This window comes from Cryptomeria japonica, chromosome 1, assembly GCF_030272615.1.
Source record: "Cryptomeria japonica chromosome 1, Sugi_1.0, whole genome shotgun sequence".
NCBI lineage: Eukaryota > Viridiplantae > Streptophyta > Pinopsida > Cupressales > Cupressaceae > Cryptomeria > Cryptomeria japonica.
The window spans coordinates 159,740,610-159,764,729 of record NC_081405.1 but is presented as its reverse complement, the minus strand read 5'-3'; the positions used below and the strand labels follow the sequence as shown (position 1 = coordinate 159,764,729).

Genomic DNA, 24,120 nt, shown 5'->3' with positions numbered 1-24,120 from the left:
ATGCCATTCTAGTTCCTATGGCAAGAAATAATATAAACATATTAAAAAACAAAAACTAAATAATGAAAAAAAATTCAAGTTTCATGTTTGACAATTTGTGAAACAAAAATAGTTGGAAAAAAATGTTTAAAAACCTACCTCTTGTAGCCAATGGAAGCTTGAAAATGTATGGAAATGATGCTGCAACACTTGTTGAAGCTTCAAAAATCAGTCTTCAACTCCTCTTTGATCTTGGAAGCCAAATTTTGTTCACCCTTTCTTCAACCTGCTCTCATTAAACTTTTGTTTGCAACACAAATGAGGTGAAATGAGTCAATAAAATGTTTTAGAAGTCAATTTTAAGTTATAACTTTCACTTTTTACAAGGCGGAATTGAAAAAAAAAATAAAATAATTGCATTGTTTTTTGACTTTACGGGTCGCCCAACCCCCTGGGTTCGACTAGGTTCGACCCCGGGTTCGATTGGGTTCGACTCTGAGTTTTTCGAACCCTGGTCGAACCCAATTCGAGCCGGACCCGTACCACGGCCCCAGTCGAACCCGAACCCGTACCAGGGGGGCCTAGAGGCGAACCCGATAACCTAGTTAAATATTATAAAGTTAAGTTATATTCCTCAACTGGATGCTTATGAGAGATAAGGGGGGTCTTTGCATATGAAATGTTTATAATATTTCTAAGGGTCTTTCTGAGTGGAAAACTTGTTTTTTTTGAAAAAGCAACGAAAAAAAAAGTACATTTTCAAAAAAACAACAAAAAGGTAAAAAAATGGATTTTCTAAAAAAAATAGCGAAAAAGCAATGGAAAAGCAAAAGGCATTTTTTAAAAAAAGTAGCAAAAAGTAAACAATTTTTTCCTTAAATAGCTCTCAAAAGTTATAAAAGGATGATTGGAGCTCTCATTTGGCATATTCAAAATTTGCACACTTAAGGAGATGAATGAACAAAGAAGTTCTTCTAAGATTGATTGAGGATGCAAACCCTCATCAAATACACTAGTTTCGGTGGTGAAAGATCCTCCCTAGCTAGTTTGGTGTTTTCACATGGGAAACACATTGGTTTTCACAAATTTTCCAAAATTAGGGTTTAAAGAAAATGACAATATATTTGTGCGTTTTCTTTGTGGTGTTTACCAAAGAGTTTTAGGTGCTTTTTTGGTGGTTTTTTCAGGTTCTCTTATTGCTAGCCATGCAATGCAACTGAGGGTTTCAGATGATGCCCTAGTTGTAGAACCTTCTTTTGGCATTAAAAAATGAAGTTGGAAAAGGTTTAAATTTGTGGATGATCATTGTTAAGTGTTCCCTTGCTGATTGAAGCTAAAGCAGTTCATTATCAGCCCAGACATTATTTAGATCTGGGTTCGACCAGATCTGAAGCTGAAATCAATCCATTTCTTTGCTGGGTATGTTAAAAAAGGTGAATCAGTTTTGATAAAAAAGCTATTCTCTGTTAGTATGGATGTGGAACAGCAGTGTTAACCGATGGGTTACTGTTTATGACCCTTTAAGTGTCTTGACCAAGTCCAAAGGGGCATTTGGAAGGTGCATCCTTGCTGCTATGCTCTGCAACAGTGGTGTTTTTCAGTCATATTAACACCCAGATTTATATATCAAATTGAATCACAAAAAATAATGAGCTTTTTGGAAGTCATTGGAGTGATTCCTAAGTGGTTGGGACTCTTTCAATCAAGTGGAAGTGCATTGAAATGGAGGTTGTAGGCTTGCTGGGTTCCAAACAATCACTGTCATGCCTGTAGCAGCGCTTTACAAGTTATATCAGATCTGCCATAACACCTACAGCAGTCCACACATTGGGTTTCAGACCTGTTAATAGCAAACAGTCCTTTGGTCAAGGTATTTGCCAATACATCCATGTATATGTTTCCCATTTGATGACTTGTTCACCAAGAAATGTAGCATGCCAATGGTTTGCAAATTTATGTTATGATCTTAGTTGACAAAAAATTCCAAAAGAGTACCTTGGTTCTGCTTATGTAATTCAGTATTGATAAATGATCCATAACAGCCCTTTAACAGTTGTTTATCTATTCATGAAAAGAGGCTTCAATGTTAAGTGTGAATCTTTCAAAACAAGCTAGTAACAGCAGCAAATAATACATCTGTGGTGCAGGGGCACTTAGTTAAGTTGTGCAAATTTGGTCTAAGGATAAGTTTCTGTGTTGTCGAGTCTAAATTTGATGTAATAAGGTCATTTAAGACCATGTCATGTGTGTTTGAGTCAATATTAGGTCATTAGGTGGATTGGTAAGCCAAGTTGCAAAGTATTGTCACTTTTGCAAAATATTGTAAAAATTGCCACAAAGTGCAAAGTTGTGGAATTTGAACAGTCACATTGGAAGTTGGACGGTTGGAATCTAAGTTACCGGTTCTTGTGGTTTAGGCCTGGGTCCGGGTCCTGGTTTGTGCCCGGTCCTGGTCCGGCCTGGGTTCGACCTGGGTTCCACCCGGGTCCGCAGGACCCACAGGGAACCCAGCCACCTGGGAAGGACCTAGGTGGAACCCAGGTCGAACCCAGGAGGACCCGAGTGAACCCAGGCCCGTGGGTTCCCAAAAACGGGGCCCACGGGTCAAGAAACAATAAAAACCAATAAAAAAGTACTTAAAAAAAATAGTTAATTAATAATTAAACCCTAATTCGCCCCTTTATGATGCATTTCATGCTTCAAAACATTCATTCAACTCATTCTATTTGCATTTTTGAAGATTTTTTCTCTAAAGCCGGGTTTCTTAGTTTTTGCATTTTTCTTCGAAGGTAGAGACTATGAAGATGTGAGACACGCATAAAAGGCATAGGAATCACTGGAGAAGGAAGATTTAGTCATCAAAGGTGAGTGAATCTGATTTTTTTACAAGTTTTTAAGAATTTTTTTAAGTTTTTTTCAAATTTTTTAAGTTTTTCTAAAAAATTTTAAATAAGTTTTGTATATTTTTTTACACTTTGTATGCATAGTATGGGGTTATAATGCCAAAATTTTATCAATTTTTTTCAATAATGTTGTGTTTTCTCTTTTTATTTTACGTGCATTATTCATATAATCATACATAATGGCTGAAATTGGAAGTGCAAGTGCAAGCTCTAGTTCAATTGCCCATGCCCGAACTGAAAATAACCCCTTTAAAATTGATCAAGATTCACCACTTTGGCATTATACAACAATGATCAAGCAAGTGTCTGGTGGTGGGGGTTTTGTTTGGAAGTGTAACCATTGTGGCACTGAGTATACCAGCTCATACTATCGAGTGAAAGGCCACCTTTGTTTCATCTCCGGGCGTGGAATAAAATTTTGTAAGGGATCAGATGGCAAGGGGCTGCCAAAAGCTCTAGTTTTGGAATATATTAGAGAACAAGAGGAAGCTGATAGGAGAAGTGGCAAAGCAAAGACTGATCATCCTCTTGTCCAGTCAAGCTCGAAGACTACGAGGCCTTCTAGTAGTATTGGCTCTAGAAGACCAGCCGGATCGCATCCTTTCATGCCAAAACCACCAGTTGCTCCACTAGAGAATCAAAATGTTGTGGCTTCACGGAAAAGAGGCCCATTGGATACTGCCTTCAAAAATGAAATGAGAGAGATTGCATATCAGAGCATTGGGCGTTGCATTTATGGCAATGGGCTTCCTTTCAACCTTGTTAGATCACCTTACTTTCGGAACATGGTACATACCCTTTGCAACACACCTTCTGATTATGTTTGTCCAGGGTATGAAAAGGTGAGAACCACCTTATTGGCAAAGGAGAAAGCATCCGTAGAGTCACAGTTGAAAGTCATCAAAGATACATGGCCGGAAACAGGTTTGACCATCGTTTCTGATGGATGGAAAGATTGTAAAAATAGGCCACTGATCAATGTTATAGCAGTGTGCCCTAAACGGGGCAATGTTTTTGAAAGCGGTGGATTGTGAGGGGCAAGTGAAAGATGCAAGTTTCATCGCCAATATCCTCATAGAATGCATTGACATGGTGGGGCCTCAAAATGTTGTCCAAGTCATAACGGACAATGCTAAAAATTGTAGGGCAGCAGGGACTATAGTGGAGGCTACATATAGTCACATCTTTTGGACACCATGTGCAGTCCACTCACTCAATTTAATCATGCAAAAGATTGGCACACAAATTGATTGGGTGAAAAAACTGTACGAGGAGGGCGAGGAGATTCAAATGTTTGTGACTAATCATCATATGTCACAAGCCATTTTTAGGACCTTCTCCAAGTTGGAGTTGTTGAAGGTAATTACTAATTTTATTTTTAATTTTATTTTTTAATTTTTTAATTTTTTATAATTGATATATGTTGTGTATTTTTTTATGTCATGTTAGGTAGCTGAAACACGATTTGCATCTCACACACTCGTCTTAAGACGACTTGTGAAGGTGCGAGAGGCCTTGAGTTCTATTGTCATCAACGGATTGTGGAGTGTATGGAAGCAGGCCCAGACAGAAAGAGCTCTAAAAGTAAGAGCATTGATCCTTAGTGAGAAATGGTGGGATGATGTGGAATATGTTTTGAATTTCACTGAGCCCATCATGAGCATGATTAGGTATGCTAATACTGATCGCCCATGTTTGGGTGAGATTTATGACGGCATGGATTGCATGGTGGAGAAAATAAGAGAAGTAATAAAAAGAAAAGTAAATGACCCAACGGAAACATTTTTCAAAGTTGTGCAGAATATTATTGTTGACCGTTGGAACAAGATGACCAATCCCTTACATCTCTTGGCATTTGCTTTGACACCAAAATTTTATAGTGCAGAGATGCTTGCAACACCAAGGAGGGTACCACCATATAGAGATGCAAAGGTTGCTTCTGGCTATAGAGCTGCCTTTAAAAAGATATATCAAGATGAGGAGACAAAAAATGTTGTCATGAAGGAGTTTGGCCAATTTGTATCCACAAAAAATCATGATGTTGTAGCTCTCAATGCTAGATATGGGATGGATGCTGATGAGTGGTGGTATGTACATGGTCAAGGCTCCGTTTACTTGCAGCCTCTTGCAATTAAACTTCTCTCCCAAGTATGTATCTTTTTATTTTTTATAGTTTTCCAATTCCATTTGATGCTATCATATTTTTATTTTATAATTTATAAATTTCTAATAATGTTTTAACTTTTAACAGGTTGCAAGTTCTTCTTCAGCTGAGCGGAATTGGAGTACATACTCCTTCATCCACTCAGTCAAACGTAATCGTTTGGGTGCAAAGAGAGCTGAGGATTTGGTCTACGTACACTCCAACCTTCATTTGTTGTCACATAAGGACCTTGAATATAATGTGGGTGCAACAAGGAATTGGGATCTAGCCTCTGAGTGTGCTGATTTAGATGCTACAATTGCACAACTTGCCCAAGTCTCTATAGACGAGGCAGCTATGGAACTTGAGAGAGACTTGGCTAGTGGGTGTGACATTCCATTCGATAGTGGTTCAATTGATGCTAGATTTGAACCACTTGATGACCTCGGGCTTGGGTTGGATGGTTCAGATGAAGATGAATATGGAATTTAAATCCCATAGATGGCTTGTGATTTGAATTTTTATTGTGTCATGACATATTCACATTTTGAAACTTGAATCAGTTGAAACTTGAAACTTGAATATTATCTTTTTAGCAAATTATGAATATGATATTAGACTTTAGTTATTAGTTTACTGATAACATTTGCGATATATGGATATTTATTGGCATTGGCAATTATGGATTTATGATTTATGTATGGAAAGTCACATTGTATATTTTATTTTTGTATGGATTGTATATATTGAAGATATATATAATAAATGTGTATATATATAAATTTATAATTAATATATGTACGGACGAACCCGTACCCGTACCCAAGAAAATTTTTTTTTTGCCGAACCCGCGAATCCGAACCCGAATCCGAACCCGAACCGGTAACTTAGGTTGGAATGCAAAAAGGCAGTTAGAAACTGATGAAAAATGTTTCTATAACCTTGAATGGTTGACCCAAGTGGTTGGTTGGCGTTTTTGTAAGAAAGAAGAAATAAAATCTCTGTTTTCCTGCAAATCTGGGTATAACAGTCCTGTTTCTTTGCTTTTCATGTTTTTGTATGAATAGATAATGCTGGGGCACTGATTGGGGATGAAATTACATTGAGGCAACTTTCATTTTGCTTCTGGTGGCACTCAATTTCGTTAAGATTTGAGCGAGTTATTGCATGTTTGCTCCAGGCGGGTTCAAACCCTCGATGGGGTAAGCAGTGCTAAAGAAAAATGTGTAAATCACCACTCCACCTGTGAAAATCCTTGTACATTGGTGGAACGGTCCGTGTTAGCATGTACTTTAATATTCTTGGAGTTGCAGGAGCAGGGAGTGGGGATTAGGGCAATTTGGTTGATGCCCTAGTTGATTAAACTCATGTTTTTAGGCAAATATGATGCTTAGATGTTAGTGTTTAATAAAAAGCTCTTGCGAATTGGTTGGTAGGAATTGTAAATGATTGGGCAGACCCAATTTGACATGTTTGGTGACTTGGTTTGAAGATTAGAAGCCTGGGCATTAAAAACCTTGGTGTGGCCTAGTGAAGCAAGCCTAATTAGGCCTAATTAGGCCTAATTGGACTAGGACAGTCCAATTTTGAAGCATTCTTTCCAAAGGAACCCATTTCCATTTTGACAAATGTTGTATAACGCCCAAATGGGTATCCAAAAGTGGTCTTATATCTTCTATATCAGTTCTGGTTTGAAAGTTATGGTCAAAATACACGAATTGCTGCTCTAATTAGGCCTAATCCACTACATAGCAGTCAATATTTGAGCCCTTTGTTCTGAAGTAACCCTATCTCAGTTTTTGATATGTTGTTAAACTCCCAAAAGGGTACTCAAAATTGGTCTTAGGTTGTTGGGATGGCGCATGGTTGGGAAATTGTGCCCTATTGAGCCCTTCAAGAGGGCTACTAGGAGAAATGAGAGTTTGAGTGTGGAACCACCAAAGTTGGGGACTTGGAATTTGCAAGGGCAGTCAATAGTGATTGTTTTCACTTGAAATGGATTTTTGAACCCCTGCTCTGCATCAATCTGAAAATCATATCAGAACTTTATGGCAGCTAAGTATCCCATTTGCATTTTATGTTATTGCTTTCATTGAGCCAAATTTTCATAAGAAAAAAAACAAAAAACTTAAGAGGTGTTATTACAAACACACTCAAATGGATAAATTATCAGACTGGTAATATAAATCAGGTCTAAACATGACTAAAACTAAAGTACATATTGCTCATACAACAAGTACTAAAGCTATATGGCGTCCCAAAATGAGCTTGCAAGTCACAACTTCGACACAAAAGTTTCAGGAATGTTATCACTTATCCAAGGTACCTCAAAACCAACTTAAACAACAAAGAAAGAGGCAATGGTTCTGTAAAACGCTTCCCACGCCCTTTAGGTGATGTACGATCAACAATAGCTATGGTACATCCTCTCCAATCAAGGTCTTCAATTTAAATGCATTATCTCCCAAAATTTCGGAGATTTGGTAGGGACCCTTCCAAAGTTTGCCAAATTTATTGTGTCCACCCTTCTTTTCATGAGATTTATCCCAATATAACACCAAATCAAAAATCCTGAAAGACTTAACTTTCGCTTGCCTATCGAACCAACGCTTCACAGCTCCTTGATGTTTAGCAAAGTTGTCTAGGGTTGTGTCTCTCTTTTCCTCAAGGTTCATCAACTGTGTCAATCGTGTTTGGACCCTATCTTCACCTTCTAGGTATTCTTGCATGAATTGCAAGGTTGGGATTTTCAATTGCACAAGGAAGATTGGATCTTGTCCAAACACCAAATGATAAGGAGAAGTTCCTAGAGAACTCTTGATTTGGGTTCCATCTGCCCAAAGAGCAAATTTTCACTGTGTGCGCCAGTCTTTTGGATTAATATCTAGCAACTTCTTGATGACACATAGCAAATTATTGTTAGTGGATTTGGCCAAGCCATTACCCTTGGGATAATAATTCAACAAGAATTTCAATGTTATTCCATACTCAAAGGCTCAATTTGAAAATTTCAAAGATAAGAATGCAATACCATTATCACAAACTAAAACATAAGAACACTTGAACTTGGTAATAATATTCTCCTCTAGAAACTTGATCACAACATCAATAGTACAAAGTTTCAAAGCTTGAGCCTCTAACCATCTAGTGAAGTAATCGGTAGCAATTAGAATATACCTATGTTGCATAGAGAAAGGTGGATTGATCATACCAATAAAGTCTAGTCTCCACTTGACGAAATGTCTTACTTCAATCATAGGCTGGAGTGGCATGCCAGGGTTGTTCTCTCGGAAGGCAGCTACCTGGCAAATGTAAAATGTTTTCACATGTTCATGAGCATCGCAAAACAAAGTAGGCCAATAATAGCCTGCTCTCAGGGTTTGGTGTGCGGTAGATAGACTAGCCCAGTGATCAATCTAGAACTTATTGTGAAAATGTTCCATGAACCATTTCTCTTCTTCCTTTCCAACACATCTCAAATAAATGCCTTCATGATTTCTTTGGCATAGCAATAATCCTTGGACCATGTAACATTGACTTTTCATTCTTACCACTCTCTTTTGTACTGTATTCAAATGGGAAGGGCATCTTTAATCAAGCAAGTAGCATACAATGTCTTTGTACCATTCGTCTGGAGTTACATCTTGAAGCTCATATACTTGTTGAACTAATCCAAGCCCATCAACTGCAATTGTTTGTGTCAATGTTTGTCATCGAACAAGCTTCATTGGTTGAATCTCTATGCCATTGTTACATCCCATTTGTGTCCTAGTTGTTTATATGCTAAATTTATGCCATGTTATTTGTGCCCTAGTCGTTTTATGCCATATTACGTGATGTTAATTGTGCCCTAGGTGTTTCATGTTATAATTGAGTGATGAGCCCTAGATGGTATTTGTGCTCAGTATAGTGAAATGATGAGTTACAACTGTTAAATTGATGTTTTGATATTTAACATGATATTTAAGATGTTTACTTTTGTTGATAATATATTTGAAATGTCAAAGTTATGACAAGATTTCAGGCCAACCGTTTGAATTGGCTAAGTGTGTGGTAGGAGTTCGTTGTCCTTCGAGAAGAAAGGGGAAGTATCATCAGGTCGGGATGTCATGAAAGAAAGTTCATGCCATCTGGAAACCCTAACCATAAGTTAAGTCAAGTCGTATCATGTTGACCATGTTTTCGTCAATCGGATGTGTCAAGTAACCCTAATTTGGTCTGTATAGGAGTTTTTAGGGTTTCACGACCCTAGTCGTGGATTGGTATACCAAATTAATTTATTAATTATTTTAATTAAGAAATTTAATCATTTTATTGCTCATGCATTAATATAAATATAAATATTAATTTATATCTCTTTTATCGTATATTATTGGCATTAAATATTTTGACCAATCTTTGATTTGATCTTTTATAAAATGCATTTAGGAGCCATGAGTTTGAGCAAGTCTAATTCATTTTATCCTTAACTTCAAATATTTATACTTTTATAATATGAATAAAAGCTTACTTTGAAAGCTTATTTTATTTTAATTTATTAAGACATTATATGAGGGCAACGGCATAAAGCTATATTTTGAATGGTGGAAAATATATAAAATGATTTTAGCGCAAAACATTATCGGGCATAAAGAAGGTGAATATCGTGAGTTTTGAAACCACCATCACGGCATGCCTCTCTTGTGAAATAAAATGCTTTCTAATTAATAATAATATAGCTGAAATGTTTAGGAGGCAAAGGCATTTGGCATGACTATTGTTATCTTCCCCGTCAAGAAATAAGGCATGGAAATGGGAAGTGGGAGAGTGAAATTCTCGTAATTGCATAAAAACAAATAGGGCAAAATGGATAATCCACCTCATTTTGGTGAAATATATGGCATGTTTTTGGAAGGCATGGGCATTATTTGGGAGAGTTTAGGAAAGGTGGAAGCTCTGCTATTACTGCCATTTGTCTTCATTTAGCTGAACAACTACCATTTGTGAAGGTATCCTTCCTCATAGAGCTCAAAGGGGGTCATGGAAGTGGAAGGGTTTCACAAGAAACACAATCAAATTGGATCTCACCAAATCTTACAGGTCATGTAGCATTATCCAGCATAGAAAAGCTTGAGTTTATATTCTTTCTTTCTGAATTTGAAAATTAAGGAAAGATATGTTAAGGAAAGAATTTTAGATACATACTGTTTATTTTCCTATACAGTATGACTGTGTATTGAGTATTCTGAAGGTTAAAAAAGAGAATACGCACTTTCTTTTTGCTAATTTCAGCTGTAAAACCCTTCTTGTTTAAAGAAATTCAGGTTCATTGTGCAATAAGCAGAATAACTGTAGCTTATCTTAACAATAAGAAAATATAACCCCACACCATACCTTATCATGTTTGGCTGTGATTATTTTTCTTCTGTGAAAGATGAATACATCACACAAAACATTATGAGGTATGGTTGTGAGTACATTCTTGACAGCTGTGAATTATAAAACTCAGGGCATAATAAAGTATGACTATGAGGAATTCTTGATAGCTGGAAATATATAAAACTCTGTGCTTATAGTGAACAGCTGAGAGTAACTCTTTATCAGTAGATAAAACATTACATACTGAGTAAGTACAGTATGGCTGTGTATTTACAGTATGGTTGTGTATTACAGTCTGACTGTTCTTTTTCAGTATGGCAGAATTTAATTCTTAAATGAGATGGCAAAAATATTTGCCTAAAATGTTAAATTGGTCTTTATAGTCTTGTATTAAGGGAACCTGGTTGGGATTCTCAGTTAAACACTTAAAACCATTGAGGTACATTAATACTTAAATTTATCCAAGAAGGAAATGAATGAGATGTTTAGATTGCCTTTTTAGCTCTAACATTATGAAATACAAGAAGTGGGAATTATCAATAAGAAGTGAAGTTGCTCCCACGTTAGAGATTAACCATCCCTAGCATGACATTGAAAACTAAACCCTAGCTTAAAAAAGAAAAATGGGTAAGAGCAGAACAACAGTATCTGTAATGCAGTTAGCATTTCAATTATAAAAAAAAATACACTCTTATATTGTAATGACAGCAGAGACACGTCATGTTTGATATTCATGCAAAACTTAAAGATTACATGAGAAGTTGGTGGCTCTTAAGCCATTTTACCTTTCCTAATCTAGGGGTTAGTTATATTTCTAATATTTTATACAATTATTTATGAGAAGGTTAAAACAGAAAACTCATATGAGAATATAACTCCGAAAATAAATGAAGTTCGTGGAATATGACTGAGACATGTAAGTCAGATCCATAGAAGGGCCAAGAGACACAACACTGGTAATATCTCTAAAATTAAATTTGTTGTTAGATGATTATTGAAAATTTATATCAGTTTTGAAGCTCACCAAGCCAAAGTTAACTAGTAAGCAACTTTCACTCATGGATAATGCTTAATCAATCCTTAGTATGAAAAAGGTTAGATAGACATAAGGGAGCTCGGTGGTGTTCCTTAAAATACAAATGATTAATATCAAGCTTTAACAACTCGAATTCATAGATCATGTTGAATATAGAAATTTGGTATAAACATGAGGGTTAGATACCCTATTGCCTACCTTACCCTTTTTCACACTAAGGTAATATTTTTCAGACTAAGACTGTGAAATAGTGAATCCAGGGGGAAACAAAAATACCTTTTAAAAACAATGACACTAAATCTAATTTCGAATAAGCTATGATACTCACTGAAGAAATAATGTTCAAACTCAAAATATGTACTTTGTGATTGAAATCCAAGTGATTAACAAGTGGGCATCCACTATTTAAGTTCTTAGGAAAGAACTCATGTCCTAGAAGTTCAAGATGCAGCCATGAAGGGTAAAAAACCATATGCAACTCAATGGCTAATATCAGCTAATAAAGGTCAAGTATGGGCTACTTTTCATGAGTAAACAGTATTGAAGCTGTGTGAAATGTGAACTATTCAACTGCTGTAATTTAAAGACTGATAAATTTGTACAGGGAATTGGCACAATAATAGAGGGATAGTGAATTCTGCATATCCATTAAGCATGGATTCATTCTTGTACTCGTGACAGAGCAGGTTGCTATCTCAAGTGCACAAGTGTGAACTCCGAATTTAATTAAACTAGAGTTCTGTCAAAATATAGGTTACACCCTAAGAGTATAAGTCACCTCAAGTTTGTTGACCAGCATGTGAAACTTGGGTCCAAACATAAATGATAGCCAAGAGCCTCAAAGAGTCAAAATGCAGTCAGCATAGAGATGGACATGACGACTTGAACACCTTTGGGAATTTGATTCGACCAAGTAGGGTTATGGACAATGACTTCATGAATTAATGTGATTGCAATTAGATTAAAACCTTCAACCAAGTGTGTTACTTTTGTAAGCGTCGACCTGTTGTTAATCCAAATATACAACCCGGTCAGAGGTCATACTAGTTAGGGGTAGCCTATGGTGTATGGCCGACTAGGGATCTGTGTAGGAGTATCCACCAGTTCAAATGGCATGAGTTAGATTTTTTGTTACCTCCCTGCAAAGGGTCAGGCCAATCCAGTTGGATATGGCACGAAAGACTAGTAAGTCCATGGTTGGGCGGAAAAGCGCCCTGATGATACTTTCCCTCCCCGATGGTCTATTGGTAAAGTTATGAAAGATCAGAATTTTTGACGTCTAGAAAATGTATCTTCTAAACCTTTCTATACACTTAATTTGAATTGTTAAACTTTTCATTTGTATCAGTTATTTTGCTCATAGCATAGATTTCAATTTGAGATCAAGTTTCCTTTCAGTTAATTTATGTTAAAAAAAAAACTGCTAGTGTTTCCTTACTTTTTGTTTCAAGTTGAAAAGTTGTAATTATTTTTCTTAGTTTCTATTCATCATGTTACAATCATATTCTTGGATAGTGGCAGCCCACTCTCTTCTCTCTCCTACCTCATTTTACATCAAGAGGGTCTTTACTGCAACATCTGGAACTACAACATGAACCTTGCTTCTCAAAATGAAATGTTTGAATTTTTTTTATGGCTTTCACTAGGCCATATGCTTGTTTCTCAATGTTTGGATACCTCAACTCTGCATCCTTAAGTGGTACACTCATAAGCAGAATGGCTTTGTGTAATCCAAGCTAACAAGAACAAGAGCATCAATAATTGCTTGCTTAATCTCCTTGAAGGCTTTGTTTATTAGGGCAGTCCACTCAATCTTTGCATCTTTTTCAACATCTCGTTCAATGGTCAAACAATTTCTGCAAACCCAATTATAAACTTCCTCACAAAATTAATCTTCCCAAAGAAGGATTTTAACTCTTTTTTACTTGCCGGCAAGTTTATCTTGGAAATAGCCTCTACATAGTTGGGGTTGATCAAAATTCCATTTTTTGAGATGACATGTCCCAATAACTTTCCTTTAGTGACCCCAAATATGCATTTCTTTGGGTAGAGAGACACCACGTATCTCCTGCATCTTTGAAAAATTCTTCTCAAATCATCCATGAGATCTCCTCTCCTTTCAGCAATATTGTGAGATCATGCATGTAAATTATGATACATTTTCTGACTAAATCTCGAAAAGCAATATCCATCACCCTATGAAAAGTTGCACCACCATTGATGAGTCTGAATGGCATTTCTATATGCAAATGTGCTCCACTTTGGTGTGAAAGCGGTTTTGAGTCTGTCTTCTTTCTCAAATATGACTTGATTATATCCTGAATATCTGTCCAAGAAAGACATCATCTAGGATCCATTCACAACTTGCAAAACTTCATCCAATGATGGCAAGGGGTAGATGTCCTTTTTAGATGCTTGATTGAGATTCCAAAAGTTGACACATAGTCTTATCATTCATATTTACTTGGAAGATTGCATCATCTTTGTGTAGTTGTTCCTAATGGCGAAGCAAAGTTTGATTTGGTTTCACTAAGTCACCAATAGTTTCTTGCATTATTAGAGATAAATTAGATTCCTAAGCCTCATTCCTTTTGCATTTTATTTTCAAAAAGCTTTCATAAATTTTGTTGAAAGAGTGCTTCATTGTCAAATCATAAGTCATTTTGAGGAAAACAATTAGTAGAATCCTAGAACAATTGCGTAAGTCCCTTTGTGCGAACCAACATATCACATCTATAACCTGAGTTTATCCATAATTCAAAGTCTACCGTTCGCATTGTAAACCTTGGGGTCACCTTGTTTGATCACAAAGCTTAGCATTCAAGTTTTCCTTGTTTTATTCTATGTTCTAAGTGCATAAAAAACACATCAACACTCCCTCCATTGAAAATGTGTAAGCAACAGATGCATTGAATGAAGGCGCACCTCCTTATGGGTGGGTCCCTGTTTCAAGTGGTGACACACTCATTACCTAGTTTTAACAGACGATGTAATTATTTTTTCCTCCATTTTTGTTTCTCTTTTTCAAGCATGGTTCCTATTCCCGTCGTAAAATTGTGGCACCCACCTTGGATGCTCTCTAGTTAATTTTAAAAGTTTCAATCGAAAAACATATTTTGTATTTTTAAAAGCTTGATTATACTACTAGACATTTTGTGATAATTTAAAAAAATATATATTTATTAAAAATTATAACAAATTATTGTAATAGAATTATAAAAGGAATGTATCTCTCTTTCACTCTCTCATATATAATTTGAAATATTTTACAACTAGATATATTGTAATAATTTGTTGCATATTTTATAGTTTTGATGTTTAAACATATATATGTTTGTGTATAAATGTACCCGTAACTATAAGCAAGGAAAAAAAAAGTTGTACTCGCGAATCCATCCCTGTACTCTAATCAAAAGTACAATTAAAACACTAAAGTAAATATTTTAACGTTAACTTAACACTTTAGTGCAATAATTTAAATAATCCAAACAACTTTGCAGAAAGCACCGCCAAGGCACCGAAATTTGGAACTGATGTCGAGTGCAAAAATGGGCACTTACTAAAAATAGCCATGTTCTCCAAGAAATGTGGAGAACAAACTAGATGGCCAAAAGTGCTACAAAGAGTGTGATTGCAATCCTGAATGCCAACTGAACTTCCAACCGTTACCAGATGCCAAGAAAACCTAAAACTAAGCTCTCCAAGAACATTGGAGTTCTCCTAACTTATCTGGAAATTTATAGAAAACCTCGAAAACTAATCAACACTCACAAAACAATATGGTGTATAAATGAGGACATTGCAATCTTTTCCAATATTTGCAATATCATTTGTATAATTGTTTCCAATATTTGCATGTAGGGCCCAGCTTATGCGTGGATTCGCCCAAATTGTCCTTCATTCTATCTTCTTTAAGGTGACATATAGTGGTTACCCAAACATTCTCAATCCTAAGTCTGTAACTTTGTAGCTTTTACTTAAATTCACTATTCATAATTTGATGAAATGAACATCATATTATGATTATTACATGAATTATCATTGCAGATTCAATACTTTGTTGAGTTCTCTTTTAATTTCTTTAAAATATTTTTTTTATTTTTTTGAAATTCAAATACAAATTTTACATATTATTTTAATAGTTGCTTCCCATTGTCTCCAAAACCCAGAAAAAAAGTTGTTACAAAAAACATTTAGGTATGGTTTATGTTGAAATGGTTAGCTAGTTCGGATCATATTTTAATGTTGCCTTGTGGCAATAAAATATTATCTTATTGTAATAAGGTTAAGCGATTTATGTCTAATAGGGTTGGGCCCAAATGTAACGTGTGGTTAAGCAATTCATGTCTAATAGGGTTGGGCCCAAAAAAGAGGAAACGTGTCACAACTTACAAGTTATGTAGGCCCCAAATTGGGCGCCAAAAGTGCAAATTAAAATATGTAAAATAAAGGAAATTTGGTTAAAGCCAACTTGGAAAACTTGAACATGAATCTTGTATATAAACAAGATTCATTCTACATAACAAACATCTTTATCAAATGTCACTAGCCTTATGCAAATTCAGTCAGCAAACTTAGGGGTAGAGAGCGATCCATATCTTCATGCTGCTGCAAGTCTATCTGATCCTTGAGTGAATCCATTGGACAACTTGCTGGGCAAGGTGGTGCTCTATACTTCAGTGATCTCCTTCTTCAAATGGTGTTGATATTCTACTCTCTCTAAAGACATACTACAGCTGCATATACTAAGTTCAGTCTGCCCTAGATTGGCACTCAATCAGATAAGTAATCTGATTCATGTAATCCGCTTATAAATAATGGAACTGATCTGAATCTTTGATGCTGGGTTTTTCCTCCAAGAGGGAGGGTTTCCCACGGTACTTGTGTCTTGTGTTGTGTGCTTTTATTATTATTTCTGCTTATTATCAGTCTGTTTATAATTTAAGTAACTAGATTAACATCTGATTGCCTAAAATCAACATGGTATCAGAGCCAAGTTCGAATTAGGGGTAATCAGATTGATTGTAGTTGTTCCTCCTCTTTTCAATTTTCTCTTATTACTTCATTCGAAATGTTGAACTGTCTCAGGGTTGAAGATAGATTGGATGGTGCCATGGAGATTCTGAATCATGCTTGCATTAAATGGAAGTGATCTTGCAGACCTTGTGGAGAGATCTTCCATTGAACCTGAGGTAGAAGAGGAAAAGACTTCATGGAGGAAGAAAGATTTTCAAGCTCAAAGAATGCTGGTTGACTCCGTGAAGGATCATATTGCACCTATCATCTCTAAGCTGAAGACTGTCAGCGAAATGTTCAAGACATTGGAAGAGACGTACGAAATCAACAACACCAACCGTGCCCTAGCTTTGAAGCAGCAGCTTCATCACATCAAGATGATGAAAGGTGAATCCGTCATAGCATACTTCATGAGGATTTCTGATTTGAGAGATCAACTCTCATCCATTGGGAAGGTTGTTGATGACAGTGACTTGACCATGCTTGCTCTCAATGGTCTTCCGGCATCCTGGGAGTCTTACATTCAAGGAATTAGTGCAAGACCAAATCTTCCCAAGTTCAATCGTTTGAGAGCAGATTGCATACAAGAAGAGTCACGATTGATAGCAAGAGGAATTGAGCGTGATCATTATGATGTAGACAATCAAGTCCTTGCTTCGCATATGGTTAAAGGCAAAGGAAGGAAGTGGGATAGAGACAGAGATTCAGATCCTGCCCCTAAATCAAAAAGGAAGGACTTATCTCACATCCAGTGCTTTAAGTGTGACAAGTATGGTCATTTTGCTCGGGATTGCAAATCCAGGTCCACTCCTCTTGCTTCCTCTGCAGAAGTTGGCATAGGGACATCTCAGGAGGAGCAAACGACAAATGAAGACTTCCTTTTCTAAAAGGAGGAAATGTTAGAGGGAGCTTGACATCTTTAGCTTCAGAGGGAGCCAGTTTCTTTCCGCTTCAGAGGAAGCCTCATTTTTGTGTAATAGTTTTTGTTCCACCCTCTGCGCGTAGGCATGGTGGTGAAAGCCCTCGTTCCACCCTCTGCGAGTAGGCATGGTGGACCCACCCTCTGCGAGTAGGTATGGTGGGCATCATTGAAGAAATTCCACCCTCTGCGAGTAGGCATGGTGGTCCCACCCTCTATGAGTAGGTATGGTGGGTATCATGGAAGAAATTCCACCCTCTGCGAGTAGGCATGGTGGTCCCACCCTCTGCGAGTAGGTATGGTGGGTATCATACCTATGGTGAGTTCATTCACCCTCTAGGAGTAGCTATGGTGAACATATTGTGTTTCATCCATGGGAGTAGCCATGGTGGTAGCCACTTTGAGACTTGATTATTCATAGAATCCTCTCTAGCTAAGAGGGAGTGTTGAAATGGTTAGCTAGTTCGGATCATATTTTAATGTTGCCTTCTGGCAGTTAAAATATTATCTTATTGTAATAAGGTTAAGCGATTTATGTCTAATAGGGCTAGGCCCAAATGTAACGTGTGGTTAAGCAATTCATGTTTAATAGGGTTGGGCCCAAAAAAAAGGAAACGTGTCACAACTTGCAAGTTATGTAGGCCCCAAATTGGGCGCCAAAAGTGCAAATTAAAATATGTAAAATAAAGGAAATTTAGTTAAAGCCAACTTGGAAAACTTGAACATGAATCTTGTATATAAACAAGATTCATTCTACACAACAAACATCTTTATCAAGTGCCGTTAGCCTTATGCAAATTCAGTCAGCGAACTTAGGGGTAGAGAGCGATCCATATCTTCATGCTGCTGCAAGTCTATCTGATCCTTGAGCGAATCCATTGGACAACTTGCTGGGCAAGGTGGTGCCCTATACTTCAGTGATCTCCTTCTTCAAGTGGTGTTGATATTCTGCTCTCTCTGAAGACATACTACAGCTGCATATACTAGGTTCAGTCTGCCCTAGATTGGCACTCAATCAGGTAAGTAATCTGATTCATGTAATCTGCTTATGAATAAAGGAACTGATCTGAATCTTAAATGCTGGGTTTTTCCTCCAAGAGGGAGGTTTTCCCAGGGTACTTGTGTCTTGTGTTGTGTGCTTTTATTATTATTTCTACTTATTCTCAGTCTGTTTATAATTTAAGTAACTAGATTAACATCTGATTGTCTAAAATCAACAGTTTATTGCCAAAAAAATTTACCCAGGTTTAGTGTGGCTTGGATATGACTGTACAAAAAAATCATTAATACAAATAATATGAAAACTCTTGCCAAATAATTATATTTTATTCAAGCATCATGTGCATAGAATAAACAATCAACCATAAAACACTATTGACAAATCGACTCGTTGAGAATTCAATGCATTGTCATTAGGTTATAGTTTCTCTTTTTAGTTTATGACTTTTAAAATTGAAAATCTCATTTCTGAGGAAATAAACACACACAGCTTTTACCAAAAGATTTACACAATAATTTAAAATCTCGTTTCTATAAATTTTGCTACTTAGGTGCCTAGATTCACCTTGGGTTCAACTCAGGCTCAAACGAGGCATGGAAAATAGAAGCGCCCAGGGCAATTCTGTATGGGAACCCTCCTCGCAATCGATACCTAGTTCCAACTGGGTCTGAGTATGAAGTGTTTGGAGCAGATCCTTGTAACAAAGCAAAAACGTACTCCCCCATCTTTGAATTCATAAAGTGGATTCAAAATGTTGGGATCTAGAAATCTAGACATGGAGAACCCTGGAGCCTCTAACAAAATAATTGTCCCATTCAGAACACAGAAATAATTTTCTTTAGCTTTATAAAAATCTGAACTTTGCATCATGACACAATATTCTTGCATCAACAATAATTTGGATTCTTTAGTATCTAATTAGCATTACTATCTTATTATCTAAAGCTTCCAAATGATTTGATTTCATCTTTTTATTTTTGTGTGTTATCCATCTTGTCTTTGTACTCAAGTAACCATCTTTAAGGGTCCACATCAGATACTACAATGCATTCCCTACATGCCACTGTGCCATCAATGATCAAACCCATGCTTCCATAGAGTTTTGAGAGGATTGTGCTTTAATACAAATACCGGTTTTTATGAATGGACAATGACGAGAAGATGCAAACATTATCTATAGGAGTGTGCAAAACATGCTTGAAGGGAGCTACAACCCGATTCACAAAATAAAACAGCTGTAATTTTACAATGAATCAGTGGAATTTGAATATTTATTAATGTAAAAGCCCAAATTACATAACCAATATATATCCTTTTCTCCAAGTAAAGAATTCATTGATTCTTAAACTGTAATTCATAAATACAAGCACATTATAAGAGGACACAAGAAAAATCCTAGCTGTAATTTAATAGGAGTTAAAGGAGATCATCAAAGACTCTAAAGGGAAAATCTCAAACTTACAGTGATCTCTTTGTTTGCATTTCCTACCAACAAGTTGTTATTGTTAACCTGTAATATAATTCAGAGACATCAGAAGTAAAAGTATGGATGACAAAATATCTAAAACATTCTTCCACAAAATATCTAAAACATTCTTCCACATGCTTCATCTAATAGACATATTCTAGTGACTTGGATACAAACATCAGACAGTTTATATTGTATGCCATCATCTGAACTAATAAAAGATAAATGACAACAGAAAAAGCTACAAGTACAACAAATGACATATGCAACAAGATATTTGGTCAAGCATAAAATCTGAATCATGGCAGTTTGTTTAAGAAAAAAATAAGAAAAGATTATAACAATCTGCAGTTACTGAAATGAAGCAATGGTATTGGATTTACTTAAATTTTATTTTTTATTTTTTATCGATGGTATTAAGAAGTATTTAAGTCATCTACTTTTGTTTTGAACATGTGCAAAAATAAAGTGAAGAGAAAAAATCTACTAGAAACCATGTTTTATTCAATTTCCAAAGGTAATTCTAGAGACTTGTAATCATTTCTTAATTGGAAAAGGTGACCAAAAAGTAACTAGAGATACCAAATCTGGCACTACCACATCTACGGAGATTAAACAAAAGATTTTAGATTGAGCACTTGTTCATATGGAAACACTCAATATGTGTTGCAAGGCTTAGTCAAAGATACCTCTGTCCCTAACTAAATAAAGGAAATACTACCCATTATCTTGCTTCTGCAAAGATGTGAACTGTTGGAAATTGTTGTCATTGATGTCAAAAGGCATTTGAAGACCAAGATAGGAGGATAGACTGCACAAAAGTTATGGCACCATTTTCAGTACTACGTTGGACAAATAAGATGGCAATTTAAATATTAAATTGCACAAATAATTATGCATGGGCTGCCGCATAATTGGAGGAATTTGAAGTAAAATAAAATAAATAAATTTGCTGCCAAGGGCTGACCCTTAGACTCTTGGCACCCTTCCCAAAATCATTTAAAAATTGCAAAATATTTTTTTTCATTATGGCCAACCCCTCTTGGAGCCAACCCATTCATGGGAGTTAAAATGCATTTAAATATTATTCCATAGAAGGATGACCCCTCGAGAGTTGCGCCCTAACTTAGGTTGCAAATAAATTAAATAAAAAACTTTTTGCTTGGGCTGACCTCATTGAGATGAGAGCCCACTTGAGGAAGGGATAAAAAAATAACATAAAATGCTATCTTGGCTGAACTGCATGAAGGGTTGCATACATTGGGATAATGAGTGCATTTGTATGTATAAAAAGGAGATCATGACGTTCATTTCAACAAGAATTCATTGAATATCATTCCCATTTAGAGCAGATCTAGCGCAGATCTCATGAGCAGAAAATATTGAAGATTATGAGCAGATTTTAAGGTGAATTATTGCACACCTGTGAGCAAAGATTATTGAAGATTATAAGCAGATTTTAAAAAGCATTTTTTTAGCAGATTTGTGGAGGAGTGTTAGGCCTGATTCAAGAAGAAGATCAAGTACTCATCACATCATTATTTTGGAAGTTGGTGCCTTGTATTCAAGGAGATTGGTGTTTTTGGCTGAGTTGGTGCTCAGCTGTGGGGATTGGTGTTTGCAGTGGGTTGGTGCCTATGAATCATCTAAGGGGATTAGTGTCTCATGTGGGTCGGTGCCTATGAAAATTGTAAGAAGTTTCTATTACAAAACCAATATTTTGTCATGGTTTTCTCCTACAAGACTTTCCATGTAAATCGTGTGTTCCTATTTGCTAGATCTTGCATTTATGTTACTGCTATGGATGCCTAAGTTTTGAAGCATTGCTATTGTGATTAATTAAATTTTGGAAAGTAAAAGTTTGTTTTTATACTCATGGTTGAAAAACTCGGAATTGGCAAGGCCCAAAAATGCGACTCGGCAAAGACTTGGCAAAAATTTGACAAAAAACTCTGCAACTTAAAAATTGCTTAAATTTCTAGAAACGCGTTTGTTTTTTTTGCAAAATTCAATGAGATGCATCCAATGAGTCAATAAATGAGTACATAAAAGAAACAAGATAAATCTAGTTATATTTGATTGATTTAAATGCAAATTGGGTACAAAATGGCATCCACGTGTGGAATGCTGATGGATGATATAGTCTGAAACAAAATGAAAATAGCAAATTGATTTCGTAAAACTAAAAGTAAATACTACATCAAAACATTTTACATCTTCCTCTTCCCAGCTCTAGTGAAAACTATGGGAGAGGTAGAACTAGAGGGTCTAGTCCTAGAATTCCAATGTAGCTCCTCCACCTTGTCAAAACAAGGTTGAGGGTAGCGCCCCTCGCGAGGGTCAATGGGTGGGAGAGAGAGAGGTAGAGAGATAGGTCTAGATCTTGGGGGGGTGAGGAGAGAGTGAGATAGAGCAGTAGAGAGAGGGGATAGAGAAAGAGTGATAGGGAGATAGATAGGTCTAGAATTTGGGGCAGATAAAATTAATGAGATAGAGAGTGAGAGAATGCTGATAGGAGCCTACTGGTTATTGACTAAGTCTGAAAATTTATAAGATCTTCTAAAACCTAGAATTTGCATTATGACTTTTAGAAATTTGAAACCACTTTCAAACATCCTGTCGATATATATATGATACTTAAATGTTACATTTCATGTATATATTCTAATGAAGAGAATAAGACTGACTTGAAGAATAAAAAGATTAGATAATTTTTTTACGCGTTTGGGCCTCTTTTTCTATGCAGACGAGTTTTTGCCAGAGACTCAACGAGTTCTCTACAAGTCTTCAATCTATGATTATACTAATTCACACCCCCTCCCCTTCTCTCAATATAATTGAGTGCTCTTTGATTGGTATCAGAGTGGATTCCTTCGAATATAGCCTAACTGCTTGAAGGAAGATCTATAAGAGCACTTATGGTCGGGCAAGAAGGATACAAACATATTATGCCTTTTGGCGCATAAGAATGGAAACCTATTTGAATGATCGAGCTAGCAAGAAAGGAAGTGAGAACAATGCAAAAGACAAGCATGCAATTTTGTGTGGATTATCCAAATCAAAGTTTGTGAAGGTTATCCTGAAATATCCCCCTATGGATATTTGTTCCAGATTTTCACCAATTGAACCACAGGAATTTTAACAAACAATTTGCATGAAACTGATTTCACTTTACTCAACAAATAATTTTGAAATCATAAAATACCAGACTAAAATAGAGATTTCTGAAATTAATTATGAAAATTGCCTTTAAATCTTCAGTAGAGAAATAACAAAATAATCCAATCGTAGCCACAGAACTTACAGTCGGATTGGATAACCAGAAATATGAATTTGAAGCACAAAGTGAGCCACCTGCATGATAACTCCAACTGACAATGGGTTTTCCTCCACTGCCTCCAAGTTCGAGGGTTTGCGTCCTCAAACCTGCTGAAAACTAGAGCTTCCCAGAAACTCTCCAAGAAAAAACAATTTCAAACATTAACCAAGCATGCCCAAAATGAGCCTCCTTGAGATATTAAATAGCTCAACTTTATGACTCTTCCTTTGCCCACTACCTATCTCTTGGTATTCCCTTTTATGAATAAAGTGACTTTATCTTATAATTTGATGTTGACTGTAGTTGGCATAAAATGCATATTGTTATGTTTGATAATTTTGGTTACCCGACAATGTATTAATTAATTGTATTAAGTGGGTTGTCACTCTTGGGTAGTTATGTGCCGATTGGCTAACGGTTGTGTACCTCTCGGCAACCATCGAAGCCTTTAAATATGTCGTGTACCGCCAAGGAAGTAGTACGGGATAGTCGGGTCTATTGTAATCCTTGGCCGACCATCTCTGGTCTTCTTCTCTGTAATAATTACAAGTGTGAATAAAGATATATTTTACTCCCGGGTCTGGTATGCATTGTCATGTACATTATTATTTTTTGTATTTAATTTACCAGTTGTAGCGGTAAACATTTTGGCGTCGTTGCCTTAAAAGAAATCGGGTCAGCCTTGAGCGATTCATGTTCGTAGATCTCATTAAAGGTGAGAAGAGGCCACAAGGTGGTCAAGACCAAGCGATTAGGTGATCCACCGACCCTCGGTCGGAGGGAGCACAGAGACGAGTCGAAGCTCGGAAGTACTCGGAGTGTTGGGACGTTGGAAGTACTCTAAGTGTTCGGGACATTGAAGGTGGACGTGTAGAGGACGCCTGCGTCGCCGAGAGTGCAGGGAAAGCATAGGAACGTAGCGGTCAAAACAGTCCACCTAGGTCCGACACACAAGACGAATACACATGTACCTTCCGAG

At 36.4% G+C, this 24,120-nt stretch overlaps 1 protein-coding gene across 1 annotated transcript in view; it reads right to left on the bottom strand.

Moving 5' to 3' along the window:
• The window catches only part of LOC131029004 (uncharacterized), a 143,854-nt gene that overhangs the window by 8,266 nt on the left and 111,468 nt on the right, over nt 1–24,120 (bottom strand). The window contains exon 7 of the mRNA XM_057959384.2: nt 19,817–19,864. Coding sequence (XP_057815367.2) covers nt 19,817–19,864 — 48 coding nt within the window. The remainder of the gene's footprint in view (nt 1–19,816; nt 19,865–24,120) is intronic.